Genomic DNA, 16,627 nt, shown 5'->3' with positions numbered 1-16,627 from the left:
GTAGGTTTTAGTTGGAATAATAAGTTCATGACTCACATGCCAATCAGGTACTCTAGATAAAGAAAAAATGCCTTATATTCCTGTATTAGCAATGGTTCATCATGAAAGCATTTGATATTTTCACTTAAAAATTAACTCACCAAATAGAAGCATTTTTATGAAATATGACATGAAACAGTGATTCAGAGCTGCCCACTTCCTCAAAGGAACCAAGATGACATACAGTAAAACATGTATAAATGATATGTAACTTTGAACATATATATACAAACTAAGTTCAAATTCCAATCTCATATTCTCTCACCTACAAATAAAAGCACTTAATTATAAAAGGTTTGCCCTTAAAGTCACACCAAGACTAAGAATTTAAGTATTTCCCATACGAAACAGCCATTAGACTTTTCCAGACTATTTAATTTTTAATTTCAGGTACATGAATAGTACTTTTTAGAAAAAAAAAAAAACCATAAACTCCCCTATCTTACTCTCTCAAAGAAAACTAAAAACTTTGTACATAAGAAAGCTTTCCTCGAAAACACTTGCTTTACAATGACTAGTTCAAAGATAGGCAAGAAGGCTCAATGAACAAAGAATAAATAAAGGAACTAACTGCTTACTTGATGGAGGAAATAACGCTACAAATGACATATTTTAAATCTCATTAAGAGCAAGTCATGGTAATTACCCTCAAAAAAGTTCTAATACTAAGAGCTAAGAAACAGCACACTTCTGAAACATACACACATTGTTACACCACAGTGGAACTTACCATCTTGGTTAGAAAAGTGTGCATCTGATGCAGACACTACTTAGTCTGTTCTTTTATTGTAATATGTGACCAGTAGCTGACTCATTTAACCTCATCATCAATAAACAATAGATTTCCTTTACTCTTTTTTTTTTTAAAGGATTTTATTTATTTGGCCGCGTTGGGTCTTCGTTGCTGCACACAGGCTTTCCCTAGTTGCGGAGAGCGGGGGCTACTCTTTCATTGAGGTGTGTGTGCTTCTCATTGCAGAGCACAGGTTTTAGGTGCGTGGGCTTCAGTAGCTGTGGCTCACGGGCTCTAGAGCACAGGCTCAGTAGTTGTGGTGCATGGACTTAGTTGCTGCACGGCATGTGGGATCTTCCTGGACTGGGGCTCAAACCTGTGTCCCCTGAATTGGCAGGTGGATTCTTAACCACTGCGCCACCAGGGAAGTCCTATTTCCTTTACTCTTACAGGAAGAATTTTTACTTACGTTTGTAAATTAAATATCTATAAATTGATTGTTTCAACTCTGAGTATATGCAGAAATGCCAATATGAATGGGAGAAAGAATAAAATAAAACATTTGTGTTACCACAGTCAGTGTTATTTGTTCATATTTATTCATTCATGTATTCAATGTTATTCACTCATATTTAATTCTCATTAAATTTTATGTGAAATGGAGAACACATCCACAAAATTACCTGACAAGCAATGTGCACGAGGTAGACCAGCTCTTTAGATTCACAGCCATTTTTTGTCACTTCATTCTGTTCTTCTGAAAGTGAGAGCTATGTCAAAGAAGAAAGGGCAAAAGAGAGGAAGAGAAAGTCATGATTAATGAACAAAATAAAATAAGCATTCAATAATACCTGTCCTTCCCCATCAACTTAATGTAAGATATGCCTTATAACAGAACTCTATTGCTTAAAGCAGATAAAATGAAGAATTCAGGATTTTAAAAAAATATGTTTCTACTTGAAAAAGAATAGATACATGTATAGGCATAACTGACTCACTTTGCTGTACACCTGAAGCTAACACAACATTGTGAATCAACTACGCTCCAATATAAAATAAAAAGTTAAAAAATAAATAAGAAATTAAAAATACGTTTCTAAAATTTTTCTTTGTAGCTTATATCTAAACTAGCACAACGGTATAACAGCAGTAAATAAAATAGTACATTCATTCCAAAGCAGGCCTTCACATCCCTGAGGTACAGCACAAATGTGAAAGGAAGGCATTCAGGCGGGCCCTGAGAGACAGCGTGACCAGTGGTCTAAAAGAGCTCAGGCTCTATTACGGAGACTGCACACTGGCTGCCCATAGAACAGGTTGGGCCGGTAGACACACTTTATTTCAGACTCACCATGCAGGTCTGAACACTGGATTTTATTTTATTTTTATTTGAACCAGCAGCTAACATTTAGAAACTAAGCGGTTTCATATGAAAAATACAGATTTCTGACTTCTATCGAAAAATCTGAAAATCTGAACTACTAGACCCATATTCTCACATGGTCAACAAGTGGCTGGAGCTAAGTGACCACCTGCCTCTGAATGAGGCAAGTATTCTCCCAGAGACTTTGTCACAGAAGTGATTACTCTTTATGTTTTAGTCAATATCTAGGTTGAATGTTAACTGTCATTCATCATGCTACTTGCTTTGTTATTTTTTTACACCCTACTCACTTCACTCATTTATTTACATATCCTTCCCCCCTAGGGATGTGAATCTGCAAACTCAGCTCCAGATACAGACAACCCTGAGTTCAAAAGTGCCACTAACTGGTTATATAATGTTGACCTACCTACTTAATCTCTCATCTGGAAAATGGGAATGATATAATAACACCTATTCCCAAGTTCGTTAAATGAGATAATGCATTTAAAGTGTTTACCAAGGTGCCTGGCACTCAGTAAGTACTTAATAAACATTATCTATCATTATAGTTAATGTTATAAGAAATATAAAGTTGATGAGAATATAGTCTCTATTTTTTGAAAGCAGTATCACTGGAAGTATTAAAAAAGAAAAGAAAAAAAAAACAAACCTCCTGGTATTAAGTAGAAGTTCAGAGGATAATGATCATTCTCACACTAGCCAAAAATAAGCCAGATTAACTACAAAATGAGTTTTTTAAAAAGTGAAGAGAAACCTACACGAACTAAGTTGCAAACAGGGACAAGACTTTCCTGAGACAGAAGAGATTCGTATGGGTGTGCTCTGATACCTGGCAAAGACGCAGGAGGATAAAGAACCTGCCTTAGACACGGTAAGGAGAAACTAGCCAAACCCCAACTGACTGCATGTGGGCTGGAGTGACAAACTAAAATCCCAAGGAGCACCATCAACACCTAGCCAGCAACTGACTCCCACAGGTGTTCACCAAGTGGACACAGTCAGTACACCAACGGCGGGGCAGGGGGAGAGAGCAGGAGAACTGAGAGATATGAACCCATGAAGTGTGTGGAGTCTCCCCAAGCACAAGGCAGCGCAGCGGAGACGGGGGAGAAGGCGAGAAAGCTGAGAAAGATCCTCTGCGGCTCTCGGGGCATTTAACAACTGGTGACTGGAGGTGGCACAGAAAAGCTGAGAGACACCCCACTGAGGCATCGCGGGTGCTACAAGAGTATAAGGCAGCTACACACTAGGATCTGGGCAAGGCTAGCCGGAAGAGAGCACTTGTTGGCACAAAGAGCTGGGGAGCAAAGAGAACCAACAACCAGGTGGGCTGCTCTCCCTCAGTTCAGAAAACTAGAGGCTTAGCAGTAAAGCACTAAGAGATCTCACCAATTTTCACTTTTCCCTGCTGGAAAAAAACAAACTTCCTGAACCTACACTCAAAATATTTAAAAGTAATGATAAACTAAAGCAAAGTTGCCAAAGGCCAGGTCTATATCAGCCACAGGTCAGCGTAACTCAGGACCCCATCAAACATGACTAACAAAATCTACCACAACAATCTAACAGAATGGAAAAAGAAGGGATAAGCCCATTCCCGAAGATAAAAATTACTGACTTTAGTCTCTACTGTCTCTTATCTAACATATTCGGCATAAAAAATTACAAAACATACATGGAAGCCAGAAATTGTGATCCAAGGTCAAGAGAGGAAACAGGATAAGGGACAGACACAGAAATGGCCCAGATATTGAAATAATAAAAAGAATGTAAATTAATTATGGTAGAAATTCTAAAACTTAGTCTGAAAAGATAATATGTAAGAATATAAGAATACAGGGAATTCTAGCAGAGACTGATCTACAAATATATTCAAGAGAAACGCTAAAAATAAAACTATGCTGTCAGATATTAACAGCAAACTGAATACAGTAAATGAAAGAATCACTGAACTTAAAAACAGGTCAACAGAAAGTACCCAAGATGAAAAAAAAACAGAAAAAAAAGAATGACCAAAAAATAAATAAATAAATAACAGTACAGTTAAGATCTCTGAAAGAATACCAAACAGACAAGCAATATGTACAACTGGCGTACTAGAAGGAAATGGGATTGGAATGGGGCAGAGAAGTATTTGCTGGGACAGCAGATGAGAACTTTCTAAAACAGGTGAAAGATACCAACTAACAAATTCAAGAAACAGTGAACCCCAAATAGGATAAATTTCAAAAATCACTACTAGGCGTATCATAATCACACTTTTGAACAACAAAATAAAGACAAGAATCTTCAAAGCAGGCAAAGAGAAAAACATATAACATTAAGGGGAAAATAGATAAGTGACAGCTAAATTCTCACCAGAAATAAGAGAGGCCAGAAGACAAAGAGAAACAGAGTTAAAGTGCTGGAAGAAAAATACTGTCAATTCTATATCCCACTAAAATAAACTTCAGAAAATTAAGAAATATAAACACATTTACAAGTGACAAAAGCTGAGAGAATATGTTTCTAACAGACCACTGCAACATAAAAGCTAATACAACTTTCTAAGATTGAAGGGAAGTAGTACTAGACAAAAACGCAGAACTTCAGGAAGGAATAAACAACATCAGAAAGGGTAAATATTAAGTAAACATAAAACACCTAAATTCTCAACAGTAACAGACAGTAGAAGTTTGAGACTATCTTAATAGTTTTGAGAAAAGAAAATAAATTAACCAAGGTTTTATTCATACCTAAACCTACAAGAAAAGAGCAAAAAAAAAAAAAAAAGAATTTTCTGATGAATGAAAACTTAATGAATTTGGACTTCCCTGGTGGTGCAGTGGTTAAGAATCGACCTGCCACAATGCAGGGGATACGGGTTCGAGCCCTGGTCCGGGAAGATCCCACATGCCATGGAGCAACTAAGCCTGTGCTCCACAACAAAAGAAGCCACCACAATGAGAAGCCCGCACATCACAATGAAGAGTAGCCCTCACTCACCGCAACTAGAGAAAGCCAGCACGCAGCAACGAAGACCCAACGCAGCCAAAAATAAATAAATAAGCAAATAAATAAATAACATTTTTAAAAAAACAAAACAAAACTCATTAGTTCCCATCAACAAATCCTCACTAAAAAGACTTCCAAAATATGTACTTAAAGATGAAAAAGGGGGCTTCCCTGGTGGCGCAGTAGTTGAGAGTCTGCCTGCCGATGCAGGGGACACGGGTTCGTGCCCCGGTCCAGGAAGATCCCACATGCCGCGGAGCGGCTGGGCCCGTGAGCCATGGCCGCTGAACCTGCGCGTCTGGAGCCTGTGCTCCGCAACGGGAGAAGCCACAACAGTGAAAGGCCCACGTACCGCAAAAAAAAAAAAAAAAAAAAAAAAAAAGATGAAAAAGGATTCCAGGATAAAGAACTAAGGTATAAAGCAGAAATATTGAGCAAAGAATTCAGCAAATAAGTATTACATCTAAACAAATCTTAACGTATAACGAAAATAATGATTAATTATAAGAAATAAAGAGATGAAACTATAAATCCTGAACAACACTACCATGGAAGACAAGAAAGAGTAATCCCACTTAAAACATTCTAAGTGCTGGTATTGCTTGAGAGAAAAAGTAAAGACACTGATAAACTTCAGACTAAAAATTAGGTGTTCAAGTTAAATTTTTAATGGTAGCCACTAAAAGAACAGAAAAACCCGCTGTAACTTCCAAACAATAAAGAGGGAGGTAAAATTTTTAAATGTCAATACCTGTAACAGAATTAAGAATAGAAGAAAATCAATCTTCCTAAGTAGAACAGAAGCGGGGGAAGGAGAGAGCAAATTTCCAAATTAAAGCAAGGAGATGGGGTGGAGGGAATTAAAAGCAAAACAGTATAGTCAAATGGTTATCAACAAAATGGTGGAGTAGGCAGCTCCAAACTCCAGTCCGTTCACAGAAACATGAGAAAACAAGCAAAAACTCTCAGAACGAACTTTCTCACTACTCTAGAAAACAGCAGAAACCCATGAACATGTTCAGGGTGAGACACATACACGCAAAGGACATAATAAGACCCTAAGCTTTAACCTCTAATTAAACTTTAGCTAAGACAGAGCTGTAAACAGCTTGGTTAAGTGCTGAATGAACACCTCATAAAAATGAGCTTTTTGTTTGTTTTATTTTTAGCTCCCGGCATTCAAGGAATTCCCTGACAAAACCCTTCTGGAACACAAGCTAAAAGAAGGGAGCGTTCAGTGAGCACCTATGACAAGAAGTACAGTCTTTGCAAAAACAGTCTGGAAAAGTCACAAACAGACAACTGCAGCCTTCACAAAAAAAGACAGCAAACCCGTATAAAGGGGTGGGATCTGATTCCCAGGGTTACACATTATAACAGTCAAATGTCCAGTATGCAACAACAACAAAAAAAATCACAAGATATGCACAAAAAAATTCACAAGAAAAAAATAAATAAAAGAAAATATCCCTGAGAAGTCCGGATACAAAATCTAGTAGTTTTTTTTTTTTTTTTTGGCTGTGCAGTGCAGCTTGCAGGATCTTAGTTCCCTGACCAGGGATGGAACCCACGCCCCCTACAGTGGAAGCAAGGAGTCCTAACCACTGGACCACCAGGGAAGTTCCAGTTTAGTCGATTTTAAACAAACCACATAAAATACACTCAGAGAGCTCAAAGAAACTACACAGAACTAAAGGAAAGCAGGAAAACAATGTATGAATAAGTGAGCATATCAATAAAAAGAAAGAAAAAAAAGGAACCAAACACAGATTTGGGGGATGACAAATCACTATCTAAAATGAAATTTTCACTAGAAGAGATCAACAGCAGATTTAGGCAGGAAGAAGAATCAGTTTACTTAAAGAAAGGACAAATAAAAGTATCTAGTCCAGGGCCCTGGTGGTCCAGTGGTTAGGACTCCACGCTCTCACTGCCGAGGGCCCGGGTTCAATCACTGGTCAGGGAACTAAGATCCTGCAAGCCACCCAGCACAACCAAAAAAAAAAAAAAAAGCGAAAGAAAGTATACACTCCAAAGAACAGCAAGAAGAAAGAATTAAGGAAAATGAAAAGTACCTAAGGGACTGTAGGACACCATAAGGAGGACCAAAACAATACATTATGGGAATCCCAGAGGAAAAAGAAAAAGTCAGACATAAAGAGATTATTTGAGGAGGGATATTAGGAAGATGCAGGAATAGGAGAGCCCCAACTCTAGACCCCTTCACAAAGACAGGTAGTAGCAACTGTCCAGCAAAGTTTCTAAAGTTATCACAAAGGGCCACAATAAACCAGGTGAAAAGATGAGTCACAAATGGGGATAAAAATCTTTGTAATACACATTGACAGATTCCTTGAACATGATATATAGTGAAAAACATGAGATAGGTGTATACCCACCCCAACATCTTAAAAAGTATCTGGAATTTAAGTGGGGATCACTAATTATTTGATGAATGACTGAAGAAGTAAACATTGTCTCACTGGAATACAGCACTCATTTTCAAAACTGAATTCATTCTCTTTCCCTGCATATTCTCTTCTACCTCTTGAATTCCCAAAGTAAATAAATATAACTATGCACCCAACTGACCAACCTAATCACCCTTGATTCCTCTACCACCCCCTCCTCTCCACACATCCTTTCTTTTCATATTCCCAGGGTTAAGATCTAACCTAGACCTTTGATTCCTTAATCTCTCCTGTCTTCCCAAAACTTGTCTCTCACACGCGTTCCTTTCTTCCTGCTCTCCACTGCTACTTCCCTAGCTCTGGGCCTTGCTGCATCTGGTCTACACCAGGGGTCCCCAAGCCCCGGGCCACGGACTGGTACCAGTCTGTGGCCTATTGGGAACTGGGCCGCACAGCAGGAAGTGAGCGGCAGGTGAGCGAGTGAAGCTTCATCTCTATTTACAGCTGCTCCCCATTGCTTGCATTACTGCCTGAGCTCCACCTCTTGTCAGATCAGCAGTGGCATTAGATTCTCTTAGGAGCACGAACCCTACTGTGAACTGCACACGCGAGGGATCTAGGCTGCACGCTCCTTTTGAGAATCTAATGCCTGATGATCTGAGGTGGAGCTGAAGGGGTAATGCCAGCACTGGGGAGTGGCTGCAAATACAGATTATCGTTAACAGAGAGGTGTGACTGCACAGAGACCATAATAAATCAATTGCTTGCAGACTCATATCAGAACCCTATCAGTGGGCTTCCCTTGTGGCTCATTAGTTAAGAATCTGCCTGCCAATGCAGGGGACATGGGTTCAAGCCCTGGTCTGGGAAGATCCCACATGCCTCGGAGCAACTAAGCCTGTGCACTATAACTACTGAGCCTGTGCTCTAGAGCAAGCCACAGCTACTGAAGCCCGTGGGCCTAGAGCCTGTGCTCCACAACAAGAGAAGCCACTGCAATGAGAAGCCCGCGCACCGCAACCAAGAGTAGCCCCCGCTCACCACAACTAGAGAAAGCCCACGTGCAGCAACGAAGACCCAATGCAGCCAAAAATAAATAAATATATGTATATGTATATATTAAAAAAAAAAACCCTATCAGTGAGTGGCAAGTGACAATTAAGCTGCATCTGGTGGCAGGCTTTACAGTGGCAAGTGAGCTGCTGTACTTCAATCGTACAGCTGCATCTGGTGGCAGGCTTTAAGTCAGAACCCGACACTTGTTTTAGTCCACCCATGGCCCGCCCATTAATTTATTCATCACTTCCGTCTGCGCCTCTTTCCCATACTGCGCAGTTTTCTCAGTCATAGTTTTGGTAAGCCCACGAGCTAACCCTAGCCAAAACTGAGTAAAAAATAAACATCACTGGAGAGCTTCTTTGAAAAGGGGGGAAGACCCAATGATGAGACAGCAGAAGACTCTAAGACTGCCAACAAAAAGAAAGCTGCTTTTAAAGGAAAATACAAAGAGTCCTACTTAAATTACGGGTTCATCACAACAGGTAATTCACATTCTCCAAGCCCAATTTGTATAACATGTGGCAACTGGCTATCCAACCAAGCCATGAAACCTTCAAAACTGCTTCACCACGTGGAGACCAAGAACCCTGCATTAAAAGACAAGCCTTTGGAGTTCTTCAAAAGAAAAACACATGAACACGAAGAACAGAAGAAATTATTGAAGGCCACCACTTCATCAAACGTGTCTGCCCTGAGAACATCGTTCTTAGTGGCTAACCACATTGCTAAAGCTCAGAGAAGCCCTTTACTATTGGTGAAGAGTTGATCCTGCCTGCTGCTAAGGACATGTGTTGTGAACTTTTAGGAGACACTGCAGTTCAAAAGGTAGTACATGTTCCTCTTTTTGGCTAGCACCATAACTAGACAAATTAATGCAATAGCAGAGGATACTGAGGCACAACTGTTAGAGAGGATCAATGAGTCACCGTGGTACACAATCCAGGTTGACAACTCTATCGATGTTGACAACAAGACAACAATGCTTGTTTTTGCACGATATATTTTTCAGGAGCATGTGCATGAGGACACATTATGTGCACTTTTGTTGCCAACCAACACCACAGCTGCAGAACTATTCAAGTCTTTGAATGATTACATATCAGGAAAACTGAATTGGTTGTTTTGTGTCAGTATATGCATGGACAGAATGGCTGCCATGACTGGACGGCTTTCTGGTTTCACTACTCGGGTCAAAGAGGTCGCTTCTGAATGTGAGTCTACGCACTGTGTCATCCGTAGAGAGCTGCTGACTAGCCGAAAAATGTCACCTGAACTTAACAACGTTTTGCAGGATGCTATTAAAATTATCAACCACATTAAAGTACATGCCCTTAACTCACGTCTGCTCACGCAGCTCTGTGAGGAGATGGATGCAGAGCACACACGTTTTCTCTTACACACAGAGTGAGATGGCTTCTAAAGGTAGATCACTGGCCAGAGTTTCTGAGTTAGGAGAGCCGCTCCAGAGATTTCTTTTAGAAAAACAGTCACCACTGGCAGCACGTTTCAGTGACAGAGAATGGGTCACAAAACTTGCTTACTTGTGTGACATATTCAACCTGCTCAGCAAACTCCATCTGTCACTTCAGGGGAGAACGACAACTGTGTTCAAGACGGCAGATAAAGTGGCTGCATTCAAAACCAACCTGGAATTATGGGGGCAATGAGTGAACAGTGGGATTTCTGACATCTTTCAAACATTAGAAGAGATTTTGAAAGAGACTGAGCCAGGGCCTTCTTTCTCCCAGCTGGTGCATGATCACCTACCTCAGCTTTCAAAAGAGTTTGAGTGTTACTTCACAACCACAAAAGACCCCGGAACTGGGAAGGAATGGATCCACAACCCATTTGTGAATAAGCCAGGTGAACTGACTTTGTCTGTGCTAGAAGATAATCAACAGCTTGAGATCACGAATGACGGTGGCCTTAAAAGTATGTCGGAGACACCGTCAAGTCTCCACACGTTCTGGATTAAAGTCACGGTGGAACGTCCTGAGACTGCCACAAAAGCACTGAAAAGCCTGCTTCCATTTCCAACATCCTATCTTTGTGAAGCAGGGTTTTCTGCAGGGACGGCGACCAAAGCGAGATTACGGAGTAGACTGGGCATAAGCAACACACGTCGGGTGTCCCTGTCTCCATCAACCACAGATGGGACCATCTAGTTTCAGGAAAACAAGCTCAGGGCTCCCACTGATTCTGCATAATGGTGAGCTGCATAATTATTTCATTATGTATCACAATGTAATAATAACAGAAATAATAATAATAATTACACAATAAATGTAATGCACTTGAATCATCCCAAAATCCCCCCCCCCGCCCCGTCTGTGGAAACGCTGTCTTCCACGAGACCCGCCCCTGCCGCCAAAGAGGTTGGAGACCCCTGGTCTAGACAACTGCAGACTAGAGGATTACAGTGGTCTTCTAACGGGTCTCTTTCCACTTCCTACTACACACTGATCATGGTACTTTCTTCTCAAAATCCCTCAATACTTTGTCAGTTCCTACTAAGAAATTAATTCAAAGGCAAAGTCCAAATACCTCAGATGAGCCCTGAAGGATGGCACTTCTCCAAATTACCTTCTAAACCACTATGAAAGATTAGGCTACATTTGCCTATAGAAACTTATGACATGAACATAATGATTTATTTTTACTTCCTTCAACTTAATGATATCTCAATCCTTTGCCCATAAGAAATGGAAAACAGAATTTCCAAGTCCCATACTTCTGGATTCCTTACAAATCTATTTTTGGAGTTTTTTCTCCTATACTGAATTCACTTTCTCTCACCATGGAAACCAATCTGAAATTAGTGTTGTTAGGATCTTTAAAAATACAACTCTATTCAGCAAGCCTTCAAATATTCAAAAAAGTCCTTTCTCTGCATGGAGAATGGAAATCAGCGTAAAGCTGGGTAAAAATACATCACCCCACCCACATGAAAAACATTCATCAAAGCTTAATCAACAGACTGCAAATGGGGCAAAGAAGGAGTTCTCTTCTTTTTATTCACCTTTTATAATGCTATTACGGTTTCAGTTATTATGGGTTCACTATGACATACCTATGGAGTTTGTAAACAGTTTTCTTCACCCATCATAGCTTGTAGAATATGTGAACATGAAAAATAATTTCTGTTGCACAATATTATGTGGTCTGCTCATCCCAACCATCAACATCCTAAGATTCAACACTGAAAATACCACTTCAAAACACCTGAGCTGAGGATGCCAACTGGAAGAACAACTCTATATTTGAGTTACATCTTAGGTGGGTAATGAGTGAAATAAGTTCTAATTTCAGAACATAGGGCAAAAATCAATGAGACAAAACTGCAATTCAAATTTCTTAGGAAAAAGCTAGAGACCTACATGCATCCTAATAAACTTAACAGTCAGTTTTTCCGTCCAGAACCGGAATAGAGCACTGTTTCCTCAGGTGAGTACCACATGAAGGAACTGGTTTGCTCATCCTTAAACACCAAAACCACCCTCAGCTCAATGAGAGGTCCACAGCATGAAGAATACATGGGAAATGAGATTAAATGACAGAACAGCAGAATCACATCTCCCATCTTACAGATGCTCACTCCAGAATATACACTTGTCAGGAAACAATACTTCAAGAATATTTTCACACTTCTATCGGTCAGAACTTTTTGAACAAACAGCTTTAGCAGCAGGGTTAAAGGAAGACTGAATGGGAACCCAAATAATAGAGCCCTCCAGAGAGACAGAAAGTCTTTTCTCTCCCCAGGGCCATCTGTTTGTGAAAAAGAACCTTTCCTTCTTTTCCCCAGAGAGGATGTGCTTACATTCCAGAGCAGTGTTCCCTCTCTCCATCTCCAGAAAGGCAAATGGACAGAAGTGCCAGCTATCCTACATAAACTCCAAGTTTCATAATTTCAGAGTTTGTCTCTCGTGGTACAAAATACCAGCGTGCTCATAGGGTATATCTCGTTCTCACATCACCTCATGGAGAACAAGCCCCTTGCACAGCAGCTTCAGTAGAGAACACTCCGGAAACAGGTATTACATTCATACTTTTTCTGTGCTGTATTTCAGTCAAAACCTGAGCTCTTGTATTCAGGCTAATTTAACTTAATGCTTTATACGAAATTGGATAAAAAGAAACATTAACTCACAGCTTCAGATAACGGAATGATAAAAGAAAATGTAAACCCACATAGTCACTTAATGTTCTACACACTAGATGGCGGTATCACATAAAGCACAGCAGAAAGAGGCTCATGCCCCAATAGCATCAAGCTGAATAAACTGATTATATATCTTCGCGTGTGGCAAGAGATTTTTTTTCCTTCTTACTGAAAAATAGTTCGTGAATGTGAATAAATGTTTGTTTTTGGACAATGGAGATGATACAAGGAGAAGTGCAATAAAGATAATAAATATACAGAATTTAAAACTACATGTGGTTTTACTTAATAAATAATAAGAAGCCCTTTCTAGCAATTGCTTATCATTATATTTTTCTTCAGGTTTCAATTTCTGTAAATAAAATATAACACTTATACATCAAATCCTGTAGAGTCTGTGCAAAGTACTATTCAGGGAGAAAATGTCCAAACTCAAATGCACTTATTAAAAAACAATGACCAAAAACAAATAAAATATCAATAGTACCTATACAATTTTACTTATCTAAGGAAAAAAGTATGCTTAGGAATTAATAGTTAATTAATAATAGGGAGGGAGAGATGAAAGGAGGGAGGGAGAAGACAAAGAGTCTCACGTTGATGAATAAAATCCCAAGCTGGTTTCTTGATGAGACCAAGTGTTAAGAATATCTTGTACACAACAATTTATACCCACAAATTTGAAAGCCTACATTAAACGGACAATTTTCTCAGAAAAGATAAAAACTGACCTAAGGAGACATTGACTAGACCTAAAAAGAATCCGACTAGACCAATAATCAAATTATAAGTCGAAATGGTAATTAAAGATTAAGCCCTCAAATGGGAACCAAACAGGAAAACTGTACTAAACTTTCAAAGAACAGGTAATTCCCATTTCCACAAACTATTCCAAGACATTTACTTTTTAAAGGGTATGGGGCAGTGAAGTTCCCTAACTCAGGCTAGCGGACAAGTACAGTACACAGACCAACAGCACTAATGAACATAGACACAAAAATCATAAAATCCTGATAAGAGTGAAAAAGGGAATTTATTTTTTAAATATTTAGCCCAGAAGTAGAGTGTGTCCTAGGAATGTTTCAACAAAAAGATCTTTCAACAATCTATTTCTGTGACCAGAGTAATGATCTGTACTAATTTTTAAAGACAGCTTATTCATGCTCTATATAAAAGTGGACTAAGAACATGACATGGTACAGCCTCTCCTGCTGCGTCATTACATCCTTTTACCTCTTCTTCACCTTGTCACATCCCCAGTTCATCTAAGTCAGAGCTCACAGTTCATCTTAGCTAGAAGGATCATTAGCTGTCATCTGGTTATTCTAGTGTATCCAGTATGAAGATAAGGAAAACAAGACCAAGATTAACTGACAATCTCCCTCAAGGTCAAGACTATGTGGCACAATGAGAGCATCCTGTCAGCTGGCCACACCCATTCCACCCCACACCAGTATCCTTTCTCCTCAACAGGACAATGCCATTTTATGTCACGTGTTAAAATGGAAAATAGTGAACTGATACTTGAACAGGAAAATCAGAGATAGGCTAAGGTCTACTAGAACTGAGCTGAAGTAGGATTTGAACACAGATGTGCAATCAAAAGCATATGTGTTAAAAAAAAAAAAAAAAAAGCATATGTGTTGCCAATTCACTGGGAAAAGTATACACAGGCTTGGTAATTATTTTATCAGGCACAAATTAAATTACAAACAGGAATGCTGGAGGATGCTCAGTGTTTACAGCAGCATCAAAAGGAATAAAATACTTAGGAATAAATTTAACCAAAAAACTGAAACACTTGTATGCAGAAAACTACAAAATAATTGTTGAAAAAAATTAAAGAATAAGGGCAGACACCCCATGTTCAAGGACTGGAAGACAATATTATTAAGATGGCTATATTCTGCAAATTGAACTACAGAATCAACGTAATTCCTATAAAAATTTCAACTGCCCCTTTTTTTAAAAAAAAAAAACAAAAATGGACAAGCTGATCCTAAAATTCACATGGAAATCCAGGGGACTTCAGAATAGACAAAACAATCTTGAAAAAGAAGAACAAAGTTGGCAGACACACAATTCTCAATTTCAAAACACATTACAAAGTTACAGTGATAATAACAGTGTGGTACTGGCATAGAATATATATAGTCGAAAGAAATAGCGGTGAGAGTACAGAAATAAACTCATACATCTATCGTCAATAGATTTTCAACAGGAGTGCCAGGACCAACGGAGAAAGAACAGTCTTTCCAACAGTGGTGCTCAAAAAACTGGATATTCGCATCCAAAAGAATGAAACTGGACCCCCTACATCACACTATATACAAAAATTAACTCAAAATGGATCAAAGACATAAATATAAGTGATAAAACCATAAAACTCTTAAAAGGAACCACAGGAATAAATCTTCATATCAATCTTCATATTGGGTTAGGCAATGATTTCTCAGATATAACAACAAAAGCATACGCAACCAAAGAAAAAAGCAGATAAATCAGATTTTACCAAAATTACAAATTTCTATACTTCAAAGGATACTATAAAGAAAGTTAAAAGACAACCCACAGGATGTGAGAAAATATTTGCAAATTATGTATCTGATAAGGGTCTAGTATTCCAAATAATATAAAGAATTCTGACAACTCAACAACAACAAATAACCCAATTAAAATATGGACTTGATAGACATTTCTTCAAAAAAGCATGTAAATGGCCAACAGCACATCTGTCCAGTCACACCCACTAGGGTGCTATATTCAACAAGACATATAAAACCAAGAGAATCAAAAACGCATGTTCACACAAAAAATCATACATGATTGTTTACAGTGGCCAAAAAGTGGAAACAACTCAAATGACAACAAACTAAAGAATGGTTAACAATATGTGGTAGGTCCACACAACAGAATAACATTAAGCCATAAAAAGGAATGAAGCACTGATAAATGCCACAACATGGATGAACCTTGAAAATACTAGGCCAAGTAAAAGAAGCCAGCACAAAAGACAACATAGTGTAAGATTATATTTATATGAAATGTCAAGAATGGACAAATCTACAGAGACAGGAAGCAAATAAACTTAGTAACAACTGTCAACATTTTAAATGTACATACCCTTTGACCCAGCAAATCCTCTTACAGGATTTTATTTAATGGATATATTCATATCAATAAAACCTGGAATATCCGTCGATAGGGAACTGATTAAATAAACTATGGTATAATAATAAAATGAAATATTATGTAGCTGTGAAAAAGAATGAGGTGAATCCAAATTACTGGAATTTTAAAAAATACAAAATATACTTTCAAGTAAAAAAGCAATTTTCAGGACAGTATGTATAGAATTCCATCTAGCTATATTTTTTAAAGGTTATAGATAGCTAGGTAGATAGTTATAGCTATAGCTCTATCTAGAGATACTGCTATTTATTTTATAAATATATAGAAAAATTCTAGACAGACACATAATAGTTAATAAAAGAAACAGGGCATAAAGGGAATTTTAACTTGCATTTGTAGTTTTCATCATCCATTCTATTTGATGCTTTACTGTAAATAAATAAATAAATGCACACTCATAAGGAAAATATATTCTTATCCTAGGAGAGCAAATTTAAATGGTGAAAAAACCCAAAATATTAAAAAAGCATTTTTAAAGCAGATTTTATCTCTTCTTCAAATTCATTCATGCAACAAATATTCATTGAGTGATTTTTTATGTGTCAGGCACTGTTCTAGATAGATGCTGAGGTGGAAAAAAAAGAATAAATAATAATAAAATATTTAGCATGCCAAATAGTGGTAAATGTTACGGAGAAAAATTAATTACA

At 38.3% G+C, this 16,627-nt stretch overlaps 1 protein-coding gene across 3 annotated transcripts in view; it reads right to left on the bottom strand.

Annotated features, from left to right (window-relative positions):
* ARHGAP32 (Rho GTPase activating protein 32) overlaps positions 1 to 16,627 on the bottom strand; it is a 271,983-nt gene that overhangs the window by 111,768 nt on the left and 143,588 nt on the right. For all 3 annotated transcript variants that reach the window (XM_032640154.1, XM_032640155.1, XM_032640156.1), the window contains one exon: positions 1,456 to 1,542. In XM_032640154.1, coding sequence (XP_032496045.1) covers positions 1,456 to 1,542 — 87 coding nt within the window. The remainder of the gene's footprint in view (positions 1 to 1,455; positions 1,543 to 16,627) is intronic.

This window comes from Phocoena sinus, chromosome 8, assembly GCF_008692025.1.
Source record: "Phocoena sinus isolate mPhoSin1 chromosome 8, mPhoSin1.pri, whole genome shotgun sequence".
Taxonomy (NCBI): domain Eukaryota; kingdom Metazoa; phylum Chordata; class Mammalia; order Artiodactyla; family Phocoenidae; genus Phocoena; species Phocoena sinus.
Note: the sequence above shows the minus strand (reverse complement) of the source record. Positions and strands in the feature narration are given on the sequence as shown.